Source organism: Mustela putorius, unplaced genomic scaffold (assembly GCF_011764305.1).
Source record: "Mustela putorius furo isolate JIRA1106 unplaced genomic scaffold, ASM1176430v1.1 tig00003949_pilon_pilon_pilon, whole genome shotgun sequence".
NCBI lineage: Eukaryota > Metazoa > Chordata > Mammalia > Carnivora > Mustelidae > Mustela > Mustela putorius.
In genome coordinates this window covers 1061235-1081812 of record NW_025422093.1, presented here as the reverse complement: position 1 = coordinate 1081812, position 20578 = coordinate 1061235, and the positions used below count along the sequence as shown (strand labels likewise).

At 37.2% G+C, this 20578-nt stretch overlaps 2 protein-coding genes across 4 annotated transcripts in view; one reads left to right on the top strand and one right to left on the bottom strand.

The window, feature by feature from the left end:
* CTNNA3 (catenin alpha 3) overlaps positions 1-20578 on the bottom strand; it is a 1821555-nt gene that overhangs the window by 1007168 nt on the left and 793809 nt on the right. The gene's annotated exons all lie outside the window — the stretch shown is intronic.
* LRRTM3 (leucine rich repeat transmembrane neuronal 3) overlaps positions 13812-20578 on the top strand; it is a 174250-nt gene continuing 167483 nt past the window's right edge. Inside the window, exons 1-2 of the mRNA XM_004777822.3 lie at positions 13812-14436; positions 14814-16345. Of these exons, the coding sequence (XP_004777879.1) occupies positions 14433-14436; positions 14814-16345 (1536 nt within the window). The 5' untranslated portion in view covers positions 13812-14432. The remainder of the gene's footprint in view (positions 14437-14813; positions 16346-20578) is intronic.

Below are 20578 nucleotides of genomic sequence, written 5' to 3'. Positions count from 1 at the left end.
AGAAAATGCTATAGACTGAATGTTTGTGTGCCCCCTCCACATTCATATGTTGAAACCTAATCCCCAGTGTGATAGTATTTGGAGGTGGGGCTTTGGGGAGGTGATTAGGTCATAAAGGGTGAGCCCTCAAGAAGGGATTAATGCCCTTACAAAGAGGCCCCTGAGAGATCCCTTTCTCCTTATGTCATGTGAAGTTATAAAGAAAAGAGGGCATCCCTATGAACCAGGAAGCAGCCCCTCGACAGACGTAGAAACTGCTGGCTTATTGACCTCGGACTTCCCAGACTCCAGAACTGTGAGAAATAAATTTCTGTTATTTAAAAACCATCCAGTCTATGGTATTCTGTCAAACAACCTAAATGGGTCAGAACAGAATTTTTTTTCTTTAAAAATTCTTGTTACATCAGAATATATATGAAGCAAATATAGCAAAATGTTTATTATGATAGCATTTAAACAATACTGGCTTTATATTCAAAACACAGCCATACATGCAAAGTAGAACATCAAATATTAAGGTGAAAATTTGGTTAAGAGATGTTTATAGTTACTCTAAAACTCTTTCGTTTTACTGTAAGAAATTATAAGAAATTTGGGAATATATACACAGGACTATAAATTTTACAGTGTGCCTTACATTCTTACAAATTCCTTCGTGGAATTTTTTCTAAATGAAAAGCTAGAATACTGATTTTTCTTAATATCAATGACTGTAAGTGACTTTTGATTTTTATTCTCTTGATAGGAATTTTTTGAGCATTTGTTAGAATAACTCAACATCAAAACAAAAATTAGGCTTGTTTAGCAAGGAACATCAAATAATTGTTTTTGCTGACTATGGGCAAGTGTGATGGAAGTATGAATAGAAATACTAGTAAATACGAAGATTAAACCAACATAGACTTGTGACACCTTAATATTAATTCCTATTCCCAAACTTGTCATTTGACCCATTACTGAATTTCTTGACAGTATAAATACCACAAAATAGATATACATTTCTTTTTCTAAGTTCTAACTCTCAATTTACTGAAAAGTTTGGGAAGCCATAGATTTCCTACTGAAAGTAAATAGATGTTGTATGTATCCGTTGGAGCTAGATATCCTGCTTAAATTAATAAATGGATACTTGATCAACATATATGTTATTAAAACTTACTCCTTGCAAGTTAAATGACACTGACACAAAGGGAAGCAATTAACCAATGCAGAGCATGAAACAAGATGAAGCCCAAATGACCTGGTACCTCTCAACAAATTAATGGCCTTGAAAAATTAAAGGGATTTCAGAAACATGAAAAAAATGCAATATCTGTGCTTTGCTTAAATCTTGACTACAAAGCAATTTTATGAACGTATTTTTTTTTGTTAGGTGCAATAATGTTAGATGGTTAAACTAAAAGTACCTATTGGTTAGAATTGCATACTAAATATATATGGGTATATGGGTAAAGTGCCATGATTTCTGAGATATGTTTTTAACATACTCCAAGAAAAAAAAGGGTGTGCGTGCGTGTATGTGTCTGAAAAAAGGGGTAGGGATAGATGAAAAAAAGTTAGCAAAATATTGATAATTGTTGAAGTTGAGGTTTATTATACTATTTCCTCTACTTTTGTGTATGTTTTAAAATTTCCACTGAAAAAATGGAAAAAAAAATATTTCCTCAAAACCATGTAGTCTTCTTAGTTTTCAGAAGTCTTCCACTAAGTGTTATTCTTTAAGAGCCTGTTATTTTTCCCTATTCCCAAATTTAGCTTAGGGCTACCTCTGAAGAAAGTAAGGTGAGTAATGCAATGAAACCTGAAAATATGGACTGGTGTGGTAGGAGTCAAGATGACGGAGGAATAGCAGACTGAGATAATATCAGGTCACAGGAGTTCAGCTAAGATACTTATGAAACCATTCCAAACACCGACGAACCCAACAGGAGATAGAAGAAGAGCAGCAATTCTTTCAGAAAATCAACCACTTTCTGAAAGGTAGATGTGCGGAGAAGTGAATCTAAAGCGATTGGAATATAGACAGCAGGGGGAGGGGCCAAGCAACAGAGCACAAAATTCAAACTTTTAAAGTCTGCTCCACTGAGGGACATCACTCCAGAGGGCAAGTGGGGGTGGAGCCCTCGCAAGGACAATGTAGTCTCAGGTCCCATGGGGTCAAGAAGGATTGGGGGTGTCTGAGTGTAGCAGAGCTCACAGGTATCAGAGCAAGGAAACTGGCTATAGAGATGGAGCCAAGGAGTGAGCTCTCACCTCAGGGTTACCTTAAACTGTGATCTGCAGCACATTCAGGCCACAGCTTTTTGAGCAGGGACCCCACAAGTGGCAGATCCGGGGAGACTCACCTTCCTTCTCTGTAGGCAGGCATCTGCTGGGTTTGGAAACTCCAAATGGGGCTGTGTGCCAGAGACAGAGGTGCTCGGTCACAGGCCAGGTGAGCTTGGAATGCGGCCAGAGACCAGGGAGATGGGAGTGATTGAGCACTTTTCCCTGAGGGTGCACTGAGGATTGGGGCCCCCAGCTCTTGGCTCTTCCAGGCTGGAGACTGAGGCCACCATTTACATTCCCGTCCTCCAGACCTCTACTGGAAAGGGAGGGAACAAAAGCTCCTGACAGCTAACCCAAGCAGATTACTCAGCCCAGCCCCTGGCAAGGGCAGCACAATTCTGCCTTGGGCATAGACATTTGAGAATCACTACAACAGGCCCCTCCCCAGAAGATCAGCAAGAACATCCAGCTAAGGCCAAGCTCACAATCAAGGAGAACAGTGGAATTCCAGAGCACGGGAAAGCAAAGTATGGAATTCATGGCTTTCTCCCCAAAATTCTTTAGTCTTGCAAAGTTAATTAATTTTTCTAATTTTATTTTTTTCTTACTCTAATTTTTTTAACTTTTCCTCTTTCTTATTTTAACATTTTTTAACTAGTTTATTTTAACAATACCTTTCTAAAAAATATTTATAAACCTTCATTATTATATTCATATTTTATCCTTCATTGTATTTAACCTTATTTTTTGTATACAGAAAGGGTTTTCTTATTCTAAAAAATTTTGGGATACAATTTCTTCTAATAGATCAAAATATACCCTAAATCTAACAGAGGGCTTTGTCCAAGTCTCCAGCCTGAGCACATTCTCTTCCCAACAACCATTTTTTTCCCCTCCTTTCTTTTTCCAACCAACTTATCTTATCAATTCCTTTTTTAGAATTTTATTTTAAATTTTCATTCTTACAGTCATATTCCATTCCTTCATCATGTTTACCCTTATTTTAGTGAGAGGTACTTTCTTCTAAGAGACCAAAATACACCCAATATCAAGTGAGTGGCTCTGTACTATTCACCAGTCTATTATATATACTTTTTTAATTTTTAAAAATTCAATTTGGGGTCTCTTCTAATTTGGTGAGTATATATTTTTCTGGGATCTTTGCCACCTTTTCAGTATTTTATTCTCTCGTTCATATATTCTTATCTGGATAAAACGACAAGGTGGAAAAACTCACCACCAAAAAAAAAAAGAACAAGAGGCAGTACCAAAGACTAGGCCTAATCAATACAGACATGGGTAATATGTCAGATCTAGACTTCAAAATGACTATTCTCAAGGTGCTAACTGGGCTCCAAAAAGGCATGAAAGATATTAGAGAAACCCTGTCTGGAGAAATAAAAGCCCTTTATGGAGAAATAAAAGAACTAAAATCTAACCAAGCTGAAATCAAAAAAGCTATTGATGAGGTGTAAAAAAAAAAAAAAAAAAAAAATGGAGGCTCTTACTCCTAAGAAAAATGAAACAGAAGAGAGTATTAGTGATATAGAAGACCAAATGATGGAGAATAAAGAAGCTGAGCAAAAGAGAGACAAACAACTACTGGTCCACGAGAGGAGAAGTAGAGAGATTAGTGATACCATAAGACAAAACAATATTAGAATAAGTGGGATTCCAGAAAGAAGAAGGAGAGAGAGGGGCAGATGGTATATTGGAGCAAATTATAATAGATAATTTCCCTAATACAGCAAAGGGAACAAGCATCAAAATCCAGAAGGCACAGAGAATCCCCCTCAAAATCAATAAAAATATGTCCATACCCTGTCATCTAATAGTAAAACTTACAAGTCTTAGTAACAAAGAGAAAATCCTGAAAGCAGCCCAAGACAGGAAGTCTGTAACATACAATGGTAAAAATATTAGATTGGCAGCAGACTTATCCACAAAGATCTGGCAGGCCAGAAAGAACTGGCATGATATATTCAGAGCACTAAATGAGAAAAACATGCAGCCAAGAATACTATATCCAGCTAGGCTGTCACTGAAAATAGAAGGAGAGATTAAAAGTTTTCAGGACAAACAAAACTAAAGAATTTGTAAACCCCAAACCAGCCCTACAGGAAATATTGAAAGGGGTCCTCTAAGCAAAGAGAGAGCCTAAATGTGACATAGACCAGAAAGGAACAGAGATAATACATAGTAACAATCACCTTTCAGGCAATACAATGGGACTAAATTCATACCTTTCAATAGTTACCCTGAATGTAAATGGGCTAAATGCCCCAATCAAAAGACAGAGGGTAACAGAATGGATTAAAAAACAAGACCCATCAATATGCTATCTACAAGAAACTTATTTTAGACCCAAAGACACTTCCAGATTTAAAGCGAGTGTGTAGAAAACAAGTGACCATGCTAATGGACATAAACAAAACAAAACAAACAAACAAACAAAACCTGGGGTGGTAATCCTTATATCAAACAAATTAGATATTAAGCCAAAGATTATAATAAGACATGAGGAGTGACACTATATCATACTCAAAGGGTCTGTCCAACAGGAAGATCTAACAATTTTAAATATCTATGTCCCTAACGTGAGAACAGCCAACTGTATGAACCAATTAATAAAAAAAATCAAAGAAACACATCGACAATAATACAATAATAGTAGGGGACTTCAACTACTCCCTTCACTGAAATGAACAGATCATCCAAGCAAAAGATCAACAAGGAAATAAAGGCCTTAAATGGCACAGTGGACCAGATGGACATCACACATGTATTCAGAGCATTCCATCCCAAAGCAACAGAATACACATTATTCTCTAATGCACACGGAACATTCTCCCGAATAGATCACATCCTGGGTCACAAATCAGTTCTCAACCAGTACCAAAAGACTAGGATCATTCCCTGAATATTTTCAGACCACAGTGCTGTGAAGCTAGAATTCAATCACAAGAGGAAAGTTGGAAAGAACCCAAATACATCCTACTGAAGAATGAATGGGTCAACCAGAAAATTAAAGAAGAATTAAAAAAATTCATGGAAATGAATGATAATGAAAACACAATAGTTCAAAATCTGTGGGACACAGCAAAGGCAGTCCTGAGAGGAAAATATGTAACTATACAAGAAACAAGAAAGGTCTCAACCTAACCCTACACCTAAAGGAGCTGAAGAAAGAACAGCAAATAAAGCCTAAACCCAGCAGGAGAAGAGAAATAATAAAGTTCAGAGGAGAAATCAATGAAATAGAAACCAAAAAAACTAGTAGAACAAATGAATGAAACTAGGAGCTGTATAGTATTTATATACACCAACAACAAGACAGAAGAAAGATAAATTAAGGAGTCAATCCCATTTACAATTGCACTCAAAACTGTAAGATACCTAGAAATAAACCTAACCAAGAGGGCAAAGAATCTCTACTCAGAAAACTATAAAGTACTCAGAAAAGAAACTGAGGAAGACAGAAAGAAATGGAAAAACATTCCATGCTCATTGACTGGGAGAATAAATATTGTAAAAATGTCTATGCCACCTAAAGCAATCTACACGTTTAATGCAATCCCTATCAAAATACCATCAACTTCTTTTCAAAGAAACAGAAAAAATAATCCTAAAATTTATATGGAACCAGAAAAGACATCATATAGCCAGAGGAATGTTGAAAAAGAAATCCAAAGTTGGTGGAATCACAACTCTGGACTTTAAGCTCTATTACAATGGTGTCATCATTAAGACAGTATGGTACTGGCACAAAAACAGACAGATAGATCAATGGAATGGAATAGAGAGCCCAGAAATAGACCCTCAACTCTATGATCAATTAATCTTTGACAAAGCAGAAAAGAATGTCCAATGTAAAAAAGACAGTCTCTTCAAAAAATGGTATTGGTATAATTGGACAGCCACATACAGAAAAATGAAACCAGACCATTTCCTTATAACACACACACAAAATAGACTTAAAATGGATGAAAAACCCCAATGTGAGATAGGAATCCATAAAAATCCTTGAGGAGAACAGAGGCAGCAACTTCTTCGACCTCAGCCGCAGCAACTTCTTCCTAGAAACATCGCCCAAGGCAAGGGAAGCAAGGGCAAAATTGAATTATTGGGACTTCATCAAGATCAAAAGCTTTTTCACAGCAAAGGAAACAGTCAACAAAACCCAAAGACAACCAACAGAATGAGAGAAGATATTTGCAAATGACATATCAAATAAAGGTCTAGTATCCAAAATCTATAAAGAATTTATCAAACTCAACACCAAAGAACAAATAATCTAATCAAGAAAAGGGCCAGGACATAAACAGACATTTCTGCAAGAAGATATCCACATGGCCAACAGACTCATGAAAAAGTGCTCCACATCACTCAGCATCAGGGAAATACAAATCAAAATCACAATGAGATACCATCTCACACCAGTCAGAACAGCTTAAATTAACAAGTCAGGAAATGACAGATGCTATTGAGGATGTGGAGAAAGGGGAACCTTCCTACACTGTTGGTGGGAATGCAAGCTGGTGTAGCCACTTTGGAAAACAGCATGGAGGATCCTCAAAAAGTTGAAAATAGAGCTACCCTACAACCTAGCAATCACACTACTGGGTATTTACCCTAAAAATACAAAGGTAGTGATCTAAAGCGACACGTGTACCCAAATGTTTATAGTAGCAATGTCCACAATAGCCAAACTATGGAAAGAACCTAGATGTCCATCAACAGATGAATAAGAAGATGTGATATATATATACACACATCATATATATGTATACACACACACACACACACATACACAATGGAATACTATGCAGCCATCAAAAGAAATGAAATCTTGCCATTTGCAATGACAGGGATGGAACTAGAGAGTATTATGCTGAGCGAAATAAGTCAATCAGAGAAAGACAATTCCTATGATCTCCCTGATATGAGGAATTTGAGAGGCAAAGTGGGAGTTTTGGAGGGTAGGGAAGGGAAAAAATGAAATAAGATTGGATCAGGAGGGAGACAAACTATAAGAAACTCTTAATCTCACAAAACAAACTGAGGGTTGCCGGGGGAAGTGGGGGAGGGAGAGGGTGGTTGGGTTATGGACAGTGGAGAGAGTATGTGCTATGGTGAGTCCTGGGAGTGTGTAAGCCTGACAATTCACAGACCTGTACCTCTTGGGCAAATAATACATTATATGTTAATTTTTTTAAAAAAAGGTAGAAAAAAATATGGATTGGTGTTACAGTATAAATGTACCTTCAAGTGAGGGAGAGGACATGTGCTAGATAACCCTCTAATGTCTCACTCATTTTGAATTTGCTTCATTTCAGAAACACATTGAGAGACCACTTTAATGGTCAGATCTGGAACTTTCTTTATCCATTTATTTAAGTCAAGGATGCTCACTCATAACCATATGTGACCAAACACGGTTTTTAATAGAGCCCTTGAAGCAAGCAGATGGAAACTAAGGTTATTTCAGAGACATGTTAATGCTCTCATGAAAGATCAGGATATAATTACAAATGTATAAGTGCATATGTGTATTCTAAGAGCTAAAAATAAAGAAACTCCTATTCATAGCTGTAGGGAACTCTTTGTTAGCATTCGGACAACTCTACCACATGATAGGGTATTTCATCAAAAAGGTTAAGCTTTTTACAATATCTAGATCAATTGGGGCACCTGCGTGGCTCAGTTGGTTAAGTGTCTGCCTTGGGCTCAGGCCACGATCCCGGGTCCTGGGATGGAGCCCCACAGCTGGCTTTCTGCTCAATGGGAACTCTGCTTCTCCCTTGCTTGCTCTCCCTATATCCCTCCCCACTGCTCATTCTCTCTCTTTCTCAAATAAATAAATCTTCCCCAAAAATGCATGTACTGGTGAAAGCACTTTGTGAGGTAGAATACAGAATGTCAAAAATGTATGCTGTATAATAAATGGTTGTGATATTGAAAGTGTAGTAGAAAGGTAATACTGAAGAATTTTTTTATTTATTGGTAAAGCCTTACTCCACTCTTGGTCTTATTAGTGTCCTTGATAGATGTTTGTTGCAGTATATGCTCATGACCAGAGACCCTAGACAGAATTAAAGAAAATTCATTTTCTCATAGGTACTCTGATTCCGGAAACATTTTATACAACTTTATAGTCTCCAAAGTATTTACCCTTAAATTATGGAAATTGATCCTATACAAAAGCCTTAGAAATTCATAACAGAGGTATTATGTGTCCCATTTTGCAGATAAGCAACTGAAACCCTGAGAAGTTTAGCCAGAATTAGTTCCAAATTCCAAATGTTAATTGACATACACAGTAAAAAACATATATCATTCTCAAAATTATTTTAGAAGGACATTTTGGATGCACTGAATTTATTTTCTAGTATACTTAGTCCAAATGGTCCCAAATCTGATCTTTATGTAATTTTCAGTTTTCACCAAATCTTTTGGTTCTGTTGCCTTCCAAAGCCATATGCAAAGACATTGTCTTTGTCTAGATTATCTGAATAAAAATCCGTGGTGCTGCTGTTCAGGGGCTAATTTTGCTAAACATTTCATAAAATATTTTAAAATACATCATGGTCCTTTGTATTTTGAAATACCTTAGGTGATGGGAGCTAATATCAAGATGTTTTCAAAAATTAGAGTCTCACAAAATTGAAGAGAAGTGATAGCCAAATTTAAAGTTAATTCAAATGTGCTGACTCTTTTTTTGGTGTTTCCAACATTTATTTATAAATTACTCTGGAGAATTGTTGATCCTATTCTCCAAACTTGACCCAAAGAAGCAGCTAATAGCTTCACCATCCCTCTAGTTGCTCAATTTATAAAATAGGAATCATCTTTGATTTCTTTATCTCATACCTCCACTCCTAATCCATTAAAAAACTCATGTTGGTTTTACCTAAACATATATCCAAAAACTAACCAATTCTTATCACTTTCAAGTGATGGCCCAAGTCACCATCATCTCTCTCCTGGATCGGTACAAAGGCCTTCTTATTGATCTCCCTGCTTTTATTCTTATTTATATAATGTAATATATTATATATTACATAATATATTTATAAATAAAACTTAATTTTGAGTTTATTCCTATAAGAGCAGTGTGACTTATCCTTTCAATAGGTAACTTGATCATATCTTTTGTTTGCACAAAATATTGAGTTGGTCCCCAGTTTCCTCCAGAAGAAAGCCAAAATTTTTATAATGACATATGAAGCCCTCCATGACCTAGTACCTAATACCTCTCTGAATTCATCTTTAATTCCTCTACTCTAGGTCTCTCTAGTGTAAACAGATTGGTCCGTTTGCAATTCATTGTACATATGATTTCCCACTTGAGGGCCTTTGGACTAGCCAGTCCCTTTATATATTTAAGGTTAACAACCTCATCTCCTTCCAGGTTTTGCTCAAGCCACTTTCTTAGTGGGCCTAACCATCCCAACATTTAATATTACAAGAAACAGACTCTTAACTATAGAGTACAAACTGATGGTTACCAGAGGGGAGGGGGGTGGAGGAGATGGGTTAAATAGGTGATGGGGATAAGGAATGCACTTCTGTTGAGCATAGGGAGTTTTACGTAAGTATTGATTCACTAAATTCTATACCTGAAACTAATATTATAGTGTATGTCAACTAACTGGAATTTAAATAAAAACTTTTAAAAAAATTAAAATTACAATTTACCTCACCTCTTACACTCTCAATCTTCCTTATTCTCAATTTTCTTTTCTCTATGGTACCTACTACCTAATAATATACTATTTATGTTGGGGGGGGGGTCTGTCCATGTCTTTAGAATATAAGCTTAGATCTTTGTTTTGTACACTGACATACTCCAACTGTCTGGAACAGTACCTAGTACATAGCAGGTACCCAAACAATGTATTTGTTAAATGAATGAAATCCCTGAGGCCAACCTACTGTTAATATATCAGTACATCTTCCTTAGGCCCTGATTTCCTAAGTTTTTTTGGCAATTCAATTTCATAGTGGACACAAGTTGAGCAATATACACTTAGAATTGGTTTACCCAATTGAAGCAAAATACGCACAGCTATTTGAAGTACTATACGTACAGTTTTTAAAAGGCTTTAGATGCATGACTACATTTTATAATTGTATAAATCATTAAGGCCATAGTTTCATTGGGATGATTTAACTTGTCAGGTAGTTTATGGTTTGTTCTGTATGTGGTGGTAAGTGCAAAAGAATTTAAATACATAATGCAGTATAATTTTGGTTCTATTGAAAGGCAAATCAGAACTAATCTGCTTGCTATAGTTAACAAGTAAAAGGAGGATAAACTTTTTAAAAGTACAACAAGAGATTGCTAAAATATTTTAGGAGATAAATGTTTTTTTTATTTTTTCTTTCATTTGAAAGGAAAAGACTATGTCTTTGAGCTAATTTCTGCAGTCTCAAGTATTCAGTCTGCTTTGAATTGTATTATTTTATTTTGGGGTTTTTCTACTAGCCTTATGAATGGTCTTCCTGCTTCAGGCACTTCATTACACTGACCCCAGACAGATCTGGTGGTGATGCCAGCTTAAGGGCTAGTGCCAAGGTCGGGGCCACACAGAATCCCTGGAGTCAGACCCAGTCCAAGAATGGCTATACATTTCTATTGAGGAAGAAACCAATGATTCATGTTGAGAGGAAATATCATTCACGAGACTGACTGTGAAGGTGAGGATGGAGTCGGATCTATGGAGCAAGAAGAGGTCAGAAGCCAAGGTATCAGAAAAATGACTGAAACCTAAGGACAAGGTGTGAAACACAGAAAAGAATGTGATTCACCATAAATAATCCAAGATTTCTCCCAGGAAAAGCAGAGTGAGAGAATTACATTTTCAGTGGGCTCATCTGTGTTCTTGCCACCAGGGAATGAAGGAAAAAGAAGCAGCATGAAATTGACGGGATCTCCAACCATGGTAGAGTAGCCCTCAGCAGCTGTTAGGCAAAACAGACATCTCAAAATCTATTTTCCATGAAGAAGCAAGGAGAGTAAGGAGAAAAATCAGAGGTTCTCAAGCAATAGAGATATGAGATAGACATTATAAATATGATTTCCTCTAGTACTTTTTAATAGATACAAGTTGCCAAGCCCCATTTGGGATGTTAGATGATTAAAGTTGTAACATGTGAAAGGAAATATTCAAAAGTATATTTACTCTTCTTATGAAATTTATGATTTAACTATCAAGATGAGATGTTTACATAAAAGGTAGAGATCACTTGCTGACCTAAATGTTTCCATTTTCTAGTTTCTTGCCTTTTACACACTTTATTTAAGAACACTTCCTTCAAAATTGTATCCAATATCATTGGCTCAGGAACACTGCAGTGTTCAATCTCATGTGCACAAGACTAGTATTACATAACCACTTTGTTCCCCACCAAATGTACTTATGATCCCCATAAAAATGTATTTATTCAATAACAGCATCTATTATTTGTCAAGTTCTCTTCTAGGTATTACAGAAACTGAAGTAGACAAAACACTATCTTTGTCCTCATGGAACCTACATCACAATATCATAAACTTTCATATCCTCTCTTCCAACTAGAAGAAAATTTGTTATTTTTAATCACTTCCTTACAGTGCATTTCTTAAAATTACTTGTCCATCAGTCTGTTGATAAGTGCAGCCTCTACCATCCCATGAATCAGAGTCTTGAGGGAAAGACTGAGAAATTTATGTTTAACTAGCTCTCTGGGGGCTTTACATGCATTAATAGCAAGGATAATTTGGGAGGAACCACTGCCCTTTTCATAGCATACTATCAGAGGAATTGGTGATTCTCATGGTACTATTTCTGTGGGACCCTTTTGATTGTCATGACTAACAACTACCCAACTTCTCATCCTTAGAGAATGTGAAAGCTCTCTGGGTCATTCCACAGCCAATTCACCTGACAAAGACTGACAAGGCAAACTTTTAAGGTGCACTATTTATCTTTAAACAAAATGATTTTCTCTATGGGACAGATGTTACCATATTCTGCTTTAGGAAGAAAGAATTAAACATTAATTACTAGTTAGGGGCCATAGAACCAAAAGATTCATTTTAAAGATAAAGCTGAGAAGATAGAGATTTAAAAAGCTCTCTTATTAAAAGAAGGTAAGACTGAGTGAATCCTAGAAATCCATTGTGAATAACATAACAATGTTCATTGAAAAGGCTCTTTGTGAGTTAATGATAGTTGGTACAGTCAATATTCAATACTAAACAATAAGCAATGACAGCAAATACATTAAAGTTGATATTCAAATAACAGCTAACACACATTTATTATGTGCTACACACTATTCGAAGTACTTAACAGATATTAAGTTGACAATTCTCAAACCCTCTATGAAATGTTTTTTGTTACCATACCTATTTTGTAGAAGAGAAAATGAGGCATAGAGAAGATAAGTAACCTATTCAAGTTTACATAGCTGACAATTTGTAGCCAGGATTTAATCCTAGGTTCAAAAATCCATGCTCTTAATCACTAGACTAAACTGCTTCTTATTAGTTTTTATAATACTTCTTTCAAAGAATCATACCAAAGTTTATACAAACCTAGGAAGCAAGATTGATTAACTGATTGACTGATATTACAACTTCCTTGACTCAATGTCCTAATCAGGCTAATTTTCACTTGACTCACTTTCAGATGAAGATAACACTGTTGCTGAAGACCATCTAGTGGTTAGAGGTCCAAGCGAAAGAGAGAGATGGATTTGCATCTCAGCTCTGCCATTTACTTGCTGCATGAATGTCAAGTTACCTCGCCAAGCCTCAGTTTCCTCATCTTTAAAATGAAACTTATAAAAGGACGTACATCACAATATTGTTTAAAGATAAAACAAGATTGCTCATTTAAAACACTTAGGAAGTGCTCAATAAATATTATTAGTGCAATAAATAGCAGCCGCATCAATAAACTGAACCAAATGATCTCTTGATTCTTCCACTCGCACTAAAAATGGTTTATTTCTCTTCTAATTAAAAACAAATGACAGAACCAAAACAACAAACCAAGCCATAAGCCATTAAGCCAATTATGTCTTTTGTAGAAAACCAGAAAAGCTATTGGACACATCAATTTATATGTCATTAGTTATCCCTACTATTCCAAAATGTATCATCTATCTTAGCATCCTGAGACACCTTCTGTAATATAATCACTGTGACTCCAAGAGGTCAAATGGGCAGACAGTTAATGCTTCTCTGTTAAAAGCTCAATAAGTCATTTTATAAATTTCAGTCCAAAGCCTACGTTGGGGTTAAGAAAAATTGACATTTGGTCTGTGAACTTAATGTCAAGCTCCAGAAAAAACTCTAGGCAGTACATGTTTAGCGATTAAGTGGACGCAGACAATAAAGACATTGCCAAATTGTAAAACAAGACTTGGAAATTACAGAAAATGTTGCTAGTTATTGATTACGGTGACCGTTCAGTTCCCATTGAGCCACCCAAAAGAATCATTCATTTTCCAGCAGAGAGCCTGCTCATTTGCAAGATAAAAGAGAGACATTTCTGCACATGCCCATAATGTTCTTCACCACTGGGGGCAGCTTTACATAAGACTGCATTCACTGAAACCAAAGCAACAGTCCGAGCAGCTTTCAGAATGACAGTCTGCAGAAGTGAGCTGAGCGTGTGTGCGGTACGGGGCTCTCCTGCCTCCTGGGCTCCAACGCAGCTCTGTGGCTGAAGTGGGTGCTCACCACCAGAAATGCTGGGCTATGGAATACAGATGTGGCAGCTCAGGTAGCCCCACGTTGCCTGGAGGAATACATCATGCTTTCCGATAAGAAGAAATTGTAGAAGCCAGTTTTTTTTTTTTTAACGTCCCCCCCCCACAAAAAAAACCTGTAAAGATGCAAAAACGTAATATCCATGAAGATCCTATTACCTAGGAAGATTTTTTTGATGTTTTGCTACAAATGCGGTGCTGGAATTTATTTGTTCTTGGAGTGTTCTGCGTGGCTGGCAAAGAATAATGTTCCAAAATCGGTCCATCTCCCAAGGGGTCCAATTTTTCTTCCTGGGTGTCAGCGAGCCCTGACTCACAGTGCAGCTGACAGGGGCTGTCATGCAAGTGGCCCCTTAAGCCAAAGCAAAAGACCTAAGGACGACCTTTGAACAATACAAAGGATGGGTATGTTTTGTCATTTTTCTTCTTTCCTTCTTAAAAAAAAAAAAAAAAAAAAAAGACAAAAACAAAAACAAAACCCTCTAGTTTGTGTTGTAATTCTGCCTTAAATATTTTAGAGATTACCTTTCTGTGCTTAATACTATAAATTCAATTGCTTAGTGGACACACGTTTCTTTGCTTAACTATTTAGAAAAAAAAAAAAAAAAAACCTAAAGACAATTCTCTTTAAATGTCAAGGAGGTGATATTTGGTATTAAATGTTGTTTATCTAGATTTAATTTTTTTTTAAAAAAAGAAAATACATGTCTATTTTTGCTTGGTTAAAAATAAATGAATTCCTTTTTGGGGGGATAACTTTTCTAAGTTGTTTTTATTTCCAGGTTTCAATGTAATTAGGCTACTGAGCGGATCAGCTGTAGCACTGGTTATAGCCCCCACTGTCTTACTGACAATGCTTTCTTCTGCCGAACGAGGATGCCCTAAGGGCTGTAGGTGTGAAGGCAAAATGGTATATTGTGAATCTCAGAAATTACAGGAGATACCCTCAAGTATATCTGCTGGTTGCTTAGGTTTGTCCCTTCGCTATAACAGCCTACAAAAACTTAAGTATAATCAATTTAAAGGGCTCAACCAGCTCACCTGGCTGTACCTTGACCATAATCATATCAGCAATATTGATGAGAATGCTTTTAATGGAATACGCAGACTCAAAGAGTTGATTCTGAGTTCCAACAGAATCTCCTATTTTCTCAACAATACCTTCAGACCTGTGACAAATTTACGGAACTTGGATCTGTCCTATAATCAGCTGCATTCTCTGGGATCTGAACAGTTTCGGGGCTTGCGGAAGCTGCTGAGTTTACATCTACGGTCTAACTCCCTGAGAACCATCCCCGTGCGAATATTCCAAGACTGCCGCAATCTGGAACTTTTGGACCTGGGATATAACCGGATCCGAAGTTTAGCCAGGAATGTCTTTGCTGGCATGATCAGACTCAAAGAACTTCACCTGGAGCACAATCAATTTTCTAAGCTCAACCTGGCCCTTTTTCCAAGGTTGGTGAGCCTTCAGAACCTTTACTTGCAGTGGAATAAAATCAGTGTCATAGGACAGACCATGTCCTGGACCTGGAGCTCATTACAAAGGCTTGATTTATCAGGCAATGAGATTGAAGCTTTTAGTGGACCTAGTGTTTTCCAGTGTGTCCCAAATCTGCAGCGCCTCAACCTGGATTCCAATAAGCTTACATTTATTGGTCAAGAGATTTTGGATTCTTGGATATCTCTCAATGACATCAGTCTTGCCGGGAATATATGGGAATGCAGCAGAAATATCTGTTCCCTGGTAAACTGGCTGAAAAGTTTTAAAGGTCTGAGGGAGAATACAATTATCTGTGCCAGTCCCAAAGAGCTGCAAGGAGTAAACGTGATCGATGCCGTGAAGAACTACAGCATCTGTGGCAAAAGTACCACGGAGAGGTTTGATCTGGCCAGGGCTCTCCCCAAGCCGACATTTAAGCCTAAGCTTCCCCGGCCGAAGCATGAGAGCAAGCCCCCTTTGCCCCCCACGGTGGGAGCCACGGAGCCCGGCCCCGAGACCGATGCTGACACCGAGCACATCTCTTTCCATAAAATCATCGCAGGGAGCGTGGCCCTTTTCCTGTCCGTGCTCGTCATCCTGCTCGTTATCTACGTGTCATGGAAGCGGTACCCTGCGAGCATGAAGCAGCTACAGCAGCGCTCCCTCATGCGAAGGCACAGGAAAAAGAAAAGACAGTCCCTAAAGCAAATGACTCCCAGCACCCAGGAATTTTATGTAGATTATAAACCCACCAACACGGAGACCAGCGAGATGCTGCTGAATGGGACGGGACCCTGCACCTATAACAAATCAGGCTCCAGGGAGTGTGAGGTATGAACCGTTGTGATAAAAGCGCTCTTAAAAGCTGGGAAATAAGTGGTGCTTTATTGAACTCTGGTGACTATAAAGGGAACGTGGTGCCCCCTCCCATTCCCTCTCCCTCTCACTTTGCAGGCAAGGTCCTTCCCTGTCCGTTTCAGCACATTCATAATACTGGTCATTTTCCTCTCCTACATAATCAGTCCATTGAAATTTAAATACCACAATCAATGCAAAGCTCAAACTCTGGTTTAATATAATGCCTATTGTATAAGAGTCTTAACTGATTGCATTAATATCTCACTTGTTTTAAGATAAAACTCACTTTCCCATAAGTACTGTTATTCCCCCACAGCTACTGTTATTTCTCTTCTGGTAGGACCACATCTATAGTTCTAGAAGGGTTGCTGTTCATTTTGGCAAATCAAGAAAAAAGTGAATGAACCCAGGTACTGGGAGCTCAAACTGATTCTAGGAGAATGCTTGATTACAGAAACATTTAGACACAGAGCCTTAAAACACGGTCTAGCTTAAAAAGAAAATTGCAGGAAATTATCAAAAGATGGTGCTGGGTTAAAGAAGCACCACAGGCAATTTTCCAGAGCTGTTTGAATTACAGGAAAGCGAGCCCAGGGAACAGTGCTGAAGGGTTAAAATGCTGCAAATAAACAAGTGAAAAACATGAGATGGTAAAAATGCAAAGTTTTAGACTTGAATGCCTTGTCTCTGAAATCCATCCCTGGAAAATCATACTAGAGGTTTCACACTGTCAATTTCTCCTAGCCTTTATTTAGCCTAAATTAATTAATTAACTTAATAACCAAGAAGCAAATTTGAGGAGGCAGGTTTCTCCACTGTTCCTCACCTAAGGGAGTTTTCAGAGATGAGGCTTGCAAATGGGAAGGCAGCTTGCTATTTGCATATGGTTGGGAGCTTACCAGAATTTCTTTCCAGCTCTTTCAAGGACTTTAATCTAGTGAGTGAAATCTTTAGCTCTGTCTGTTTTTCTGTCTGGGATTTGTCTGGTTGTCCTGTTGTGTTCCATTATGTGCCCTGCACACGCTAGTCCCCTAATGACTGACACTTCATTCAGAGGCATAAAGAGAACACATTCCAAGACATGCTTGCCACCAAAAGCTTCATTGAAAAGAATGATTTTGATAACATCTTAATAAATGTCTAAAATACATCTTAGAGGAAAAAAAAGACCAAACTATGGCAGTTGTCCTTTGCTTTTCTACTGCTGACGTTACAGTGTCCCTATGTTCATCTGCACTGGGAACTCATCCATCAGTATGATTCTGTACAGACCCTGTTGGCAATCTGCAAGCTGCATGCATGTTTTTATGTCATAGGTGAAAGTTTATTGACTGCAGCACAAATCAGACCCTCTGTATTTAAGTAACTTTGACCACACTTCATTAAGATTTTAGAAAAATGTCTGTGGTCTCTATTGTATCCCCTCTCATCCTCCAAAATGAACAATCCTGTTGAAGGAGCAAAAATCAGGAATTGAAACATTGAGTCTTTTTCATTTAATTTGGCTTGCCAAGCCCCACATCTTTAACCACATCCCTGTTCTTTCAAAACAAAATCACTGCAGCAAAAAAGAAAAAGTGAATGGCTATTTTTTTTTAACCAGCATTTTTATATAGTTTGAAGGCTTTTCATATGCTGAGAGGAAAAATCTAGATAAGTCCCCATGAAATATAATCGCAAGGAAGCCAGATTTTTTAAAAGATCATACTTTTATAAGCAATAAAGGGAAGGGGACATTTCAAGTGGATTTCTCAAGGTACTTTGCTTTTGATTAAAATCTTAAAAGAGATGCAGAAAAGCATCCTAACTATGATATATCGACCCATGAATAATTGTTGAATGTATATTTATTAATGGTAAATAGTCACAGATTCCCAATTGATTAATAATGCAGATACTTCCTTACAGTACTGTAACTGGATGACTGAGCCTACTGTGATGTTTTTCACTGAAGTTGTAATTTTTCATTTTTCATAAAATGTCAGTAAATATATATTCCATCTCAAAAAGAAAATTTCTTTGATCAGCCTCATTTTTATCTGTACTGAAGATGATTGTATTAATTAAATGCAGTGTTAAAGTGAAAAAGCCCATTTCTATTCTTTGACTTGACCTTCTGCTTCATTTGTCATGGATACCAAATAAACTTAGGCAAGACATATCTATACTTATATTTTTGAATTCTTACAGTTCTCACTGTTGTGATCCTAGCAGCATATATAAAATAGGTTTGTTGTATTGAAAGTGTTTCTAAAATTCAAAGCCACTTTGTGTGTAAGATTAAATGAATGACCAACATTTTGAAGGCTGGTCATTTTTTAGTGCTTAACTTTACTTATGAATGTAATAATAGAACTAAAATAAAATTCCTTAGATTATAAAAATTATTTTGATTCAGGACATGAAATTTTTTATTTAGCCCCCCTCCCCCACTTTGGGAATGAAGCTTCTCTATTTCTTAGGATCTTCTGATCACAAATATAGAACTCTTGTTAGGTTAGACAATAACTAGTTCACCATCATAAATTTGACAGAGCCACCTGGTCAGTGCTCTCCTGTTCAAAAGTTGTTGTCTTCACCCCCACCCCCACAGCACTTTCTGGACTACATACTGCAAGTCTGTTTTCATTAAGTATTTCCAACTCATAGCATATTAAAGACATATCACTGGTATCCCATTTTTCTATTCCAAATTTACATGAAGTATCTGACTTCCCTCAAAGGTGACAACAGTTAAATAAACCGCCTGGCCTCTTGAACTATACAACACAGATACATCGATGCAGAATGGATTCAGTCATTACTTGGGATGCTTTACCAGAGAGAGAAGAAACGCAGTTTAGTTACTGAACTGCATGGGTGTTTTTTCCCCCCATTTTTATGAGTCCCAGTACACATAGTGCTACCGCAACAGTCTTCTAAGCAATACTTACGCAAGATATATTCCTTTTAAATGAGTTTATATTTTCCAAGAATGTTGACATTACATTTTTTCAAAGGATTTAAACCATTTTTTACATGATTTGGTGAGTCAACTATCTAAGTCGACCGGCAATAAACTGTATTTCTGTGGAGCAGCAGTGACCTCCAGTGGCTGGTTAGACTAACCGCAGACTAACCGCAGCGATTCATGCACGTCTTCAGTTTTTCTAATTCTGAATCCTTATGTAAACATGATTTACAGCATGTATTTTTCGATCTGTGAATCAGACTTGGATTTTATTTCATTCATCTCCCTCAGAAATATAGTTATAGTATGATTTTTTAAAGTTCTATTTTGCATATGGACTTATTCTGTAATTAGCCCAGAGAGCGGCTATAGAAATGACACTGGCAGCTAGAAATAAGTGTCCATGGATGAAGAGCAAGTGATTATGTAGTAAGGGTAGATAAGAAATACGTCAAAGTATTTATACTCATCAATGTTATATCTGCCATATATTCTCAAGTTTTCATTAAATGGGTTAGTATTTTCCATAGGCAATGTTCCAAAACATAATTTCAATTGGGGAAGACAGATTTCAACATTAATATTGAAAGAATTAGCATCGGTTATTTACCAGTCAGTAGGAATGTCTGAGCTATCAGGTGAGGGAGGCCTCCTCCTCCACTCTAGGAGCCTGCAGTATCATGATCATGCCAGTGACCTGTGCTTTGCCCCAGTGCTCTCCCCACCCCCCCCTTCCCAGCCGCTGAACACTGGTTCTATTAGGTTCTCTGACAATGATGTTACAGTCTAAGAGGTGATGATTCATGGATAATGAAATTATGCTCTCCTTCTGGGGAAGGATAATGCAGAGTCAGATTCATAGATCTGGCAAGGGATTTTAGGATGTTGTAGGTGCATGAAATATCCTCTCTTCCCTTGACATTTACCAAGAAGAGAACTTAAATAGTTTATTTAACATGTGGATTAGACTAGCATCAGAAACAAGCATCCAGCCATGAAGCCTAAGACAAAATGAGTTTCAGATATGACAAATGAGAATTGAGCCATGAGAAGTGAAAAAATTCAGAAACTGTGTTTTTCTTCTATTCTCTTTTCCCTGGATTCTCATTGGTGTCTGAATCTGTAGCAAACCCTTGGAGTTTTGGGGTACTTGTACTCTCTTAACTACCTACAGTAAAAATCAGACACACTAAGAAGAAATACGAACAATAATATCAATAAATGTGAATTATAAATGTAAGAGAAACAGAAGTGAT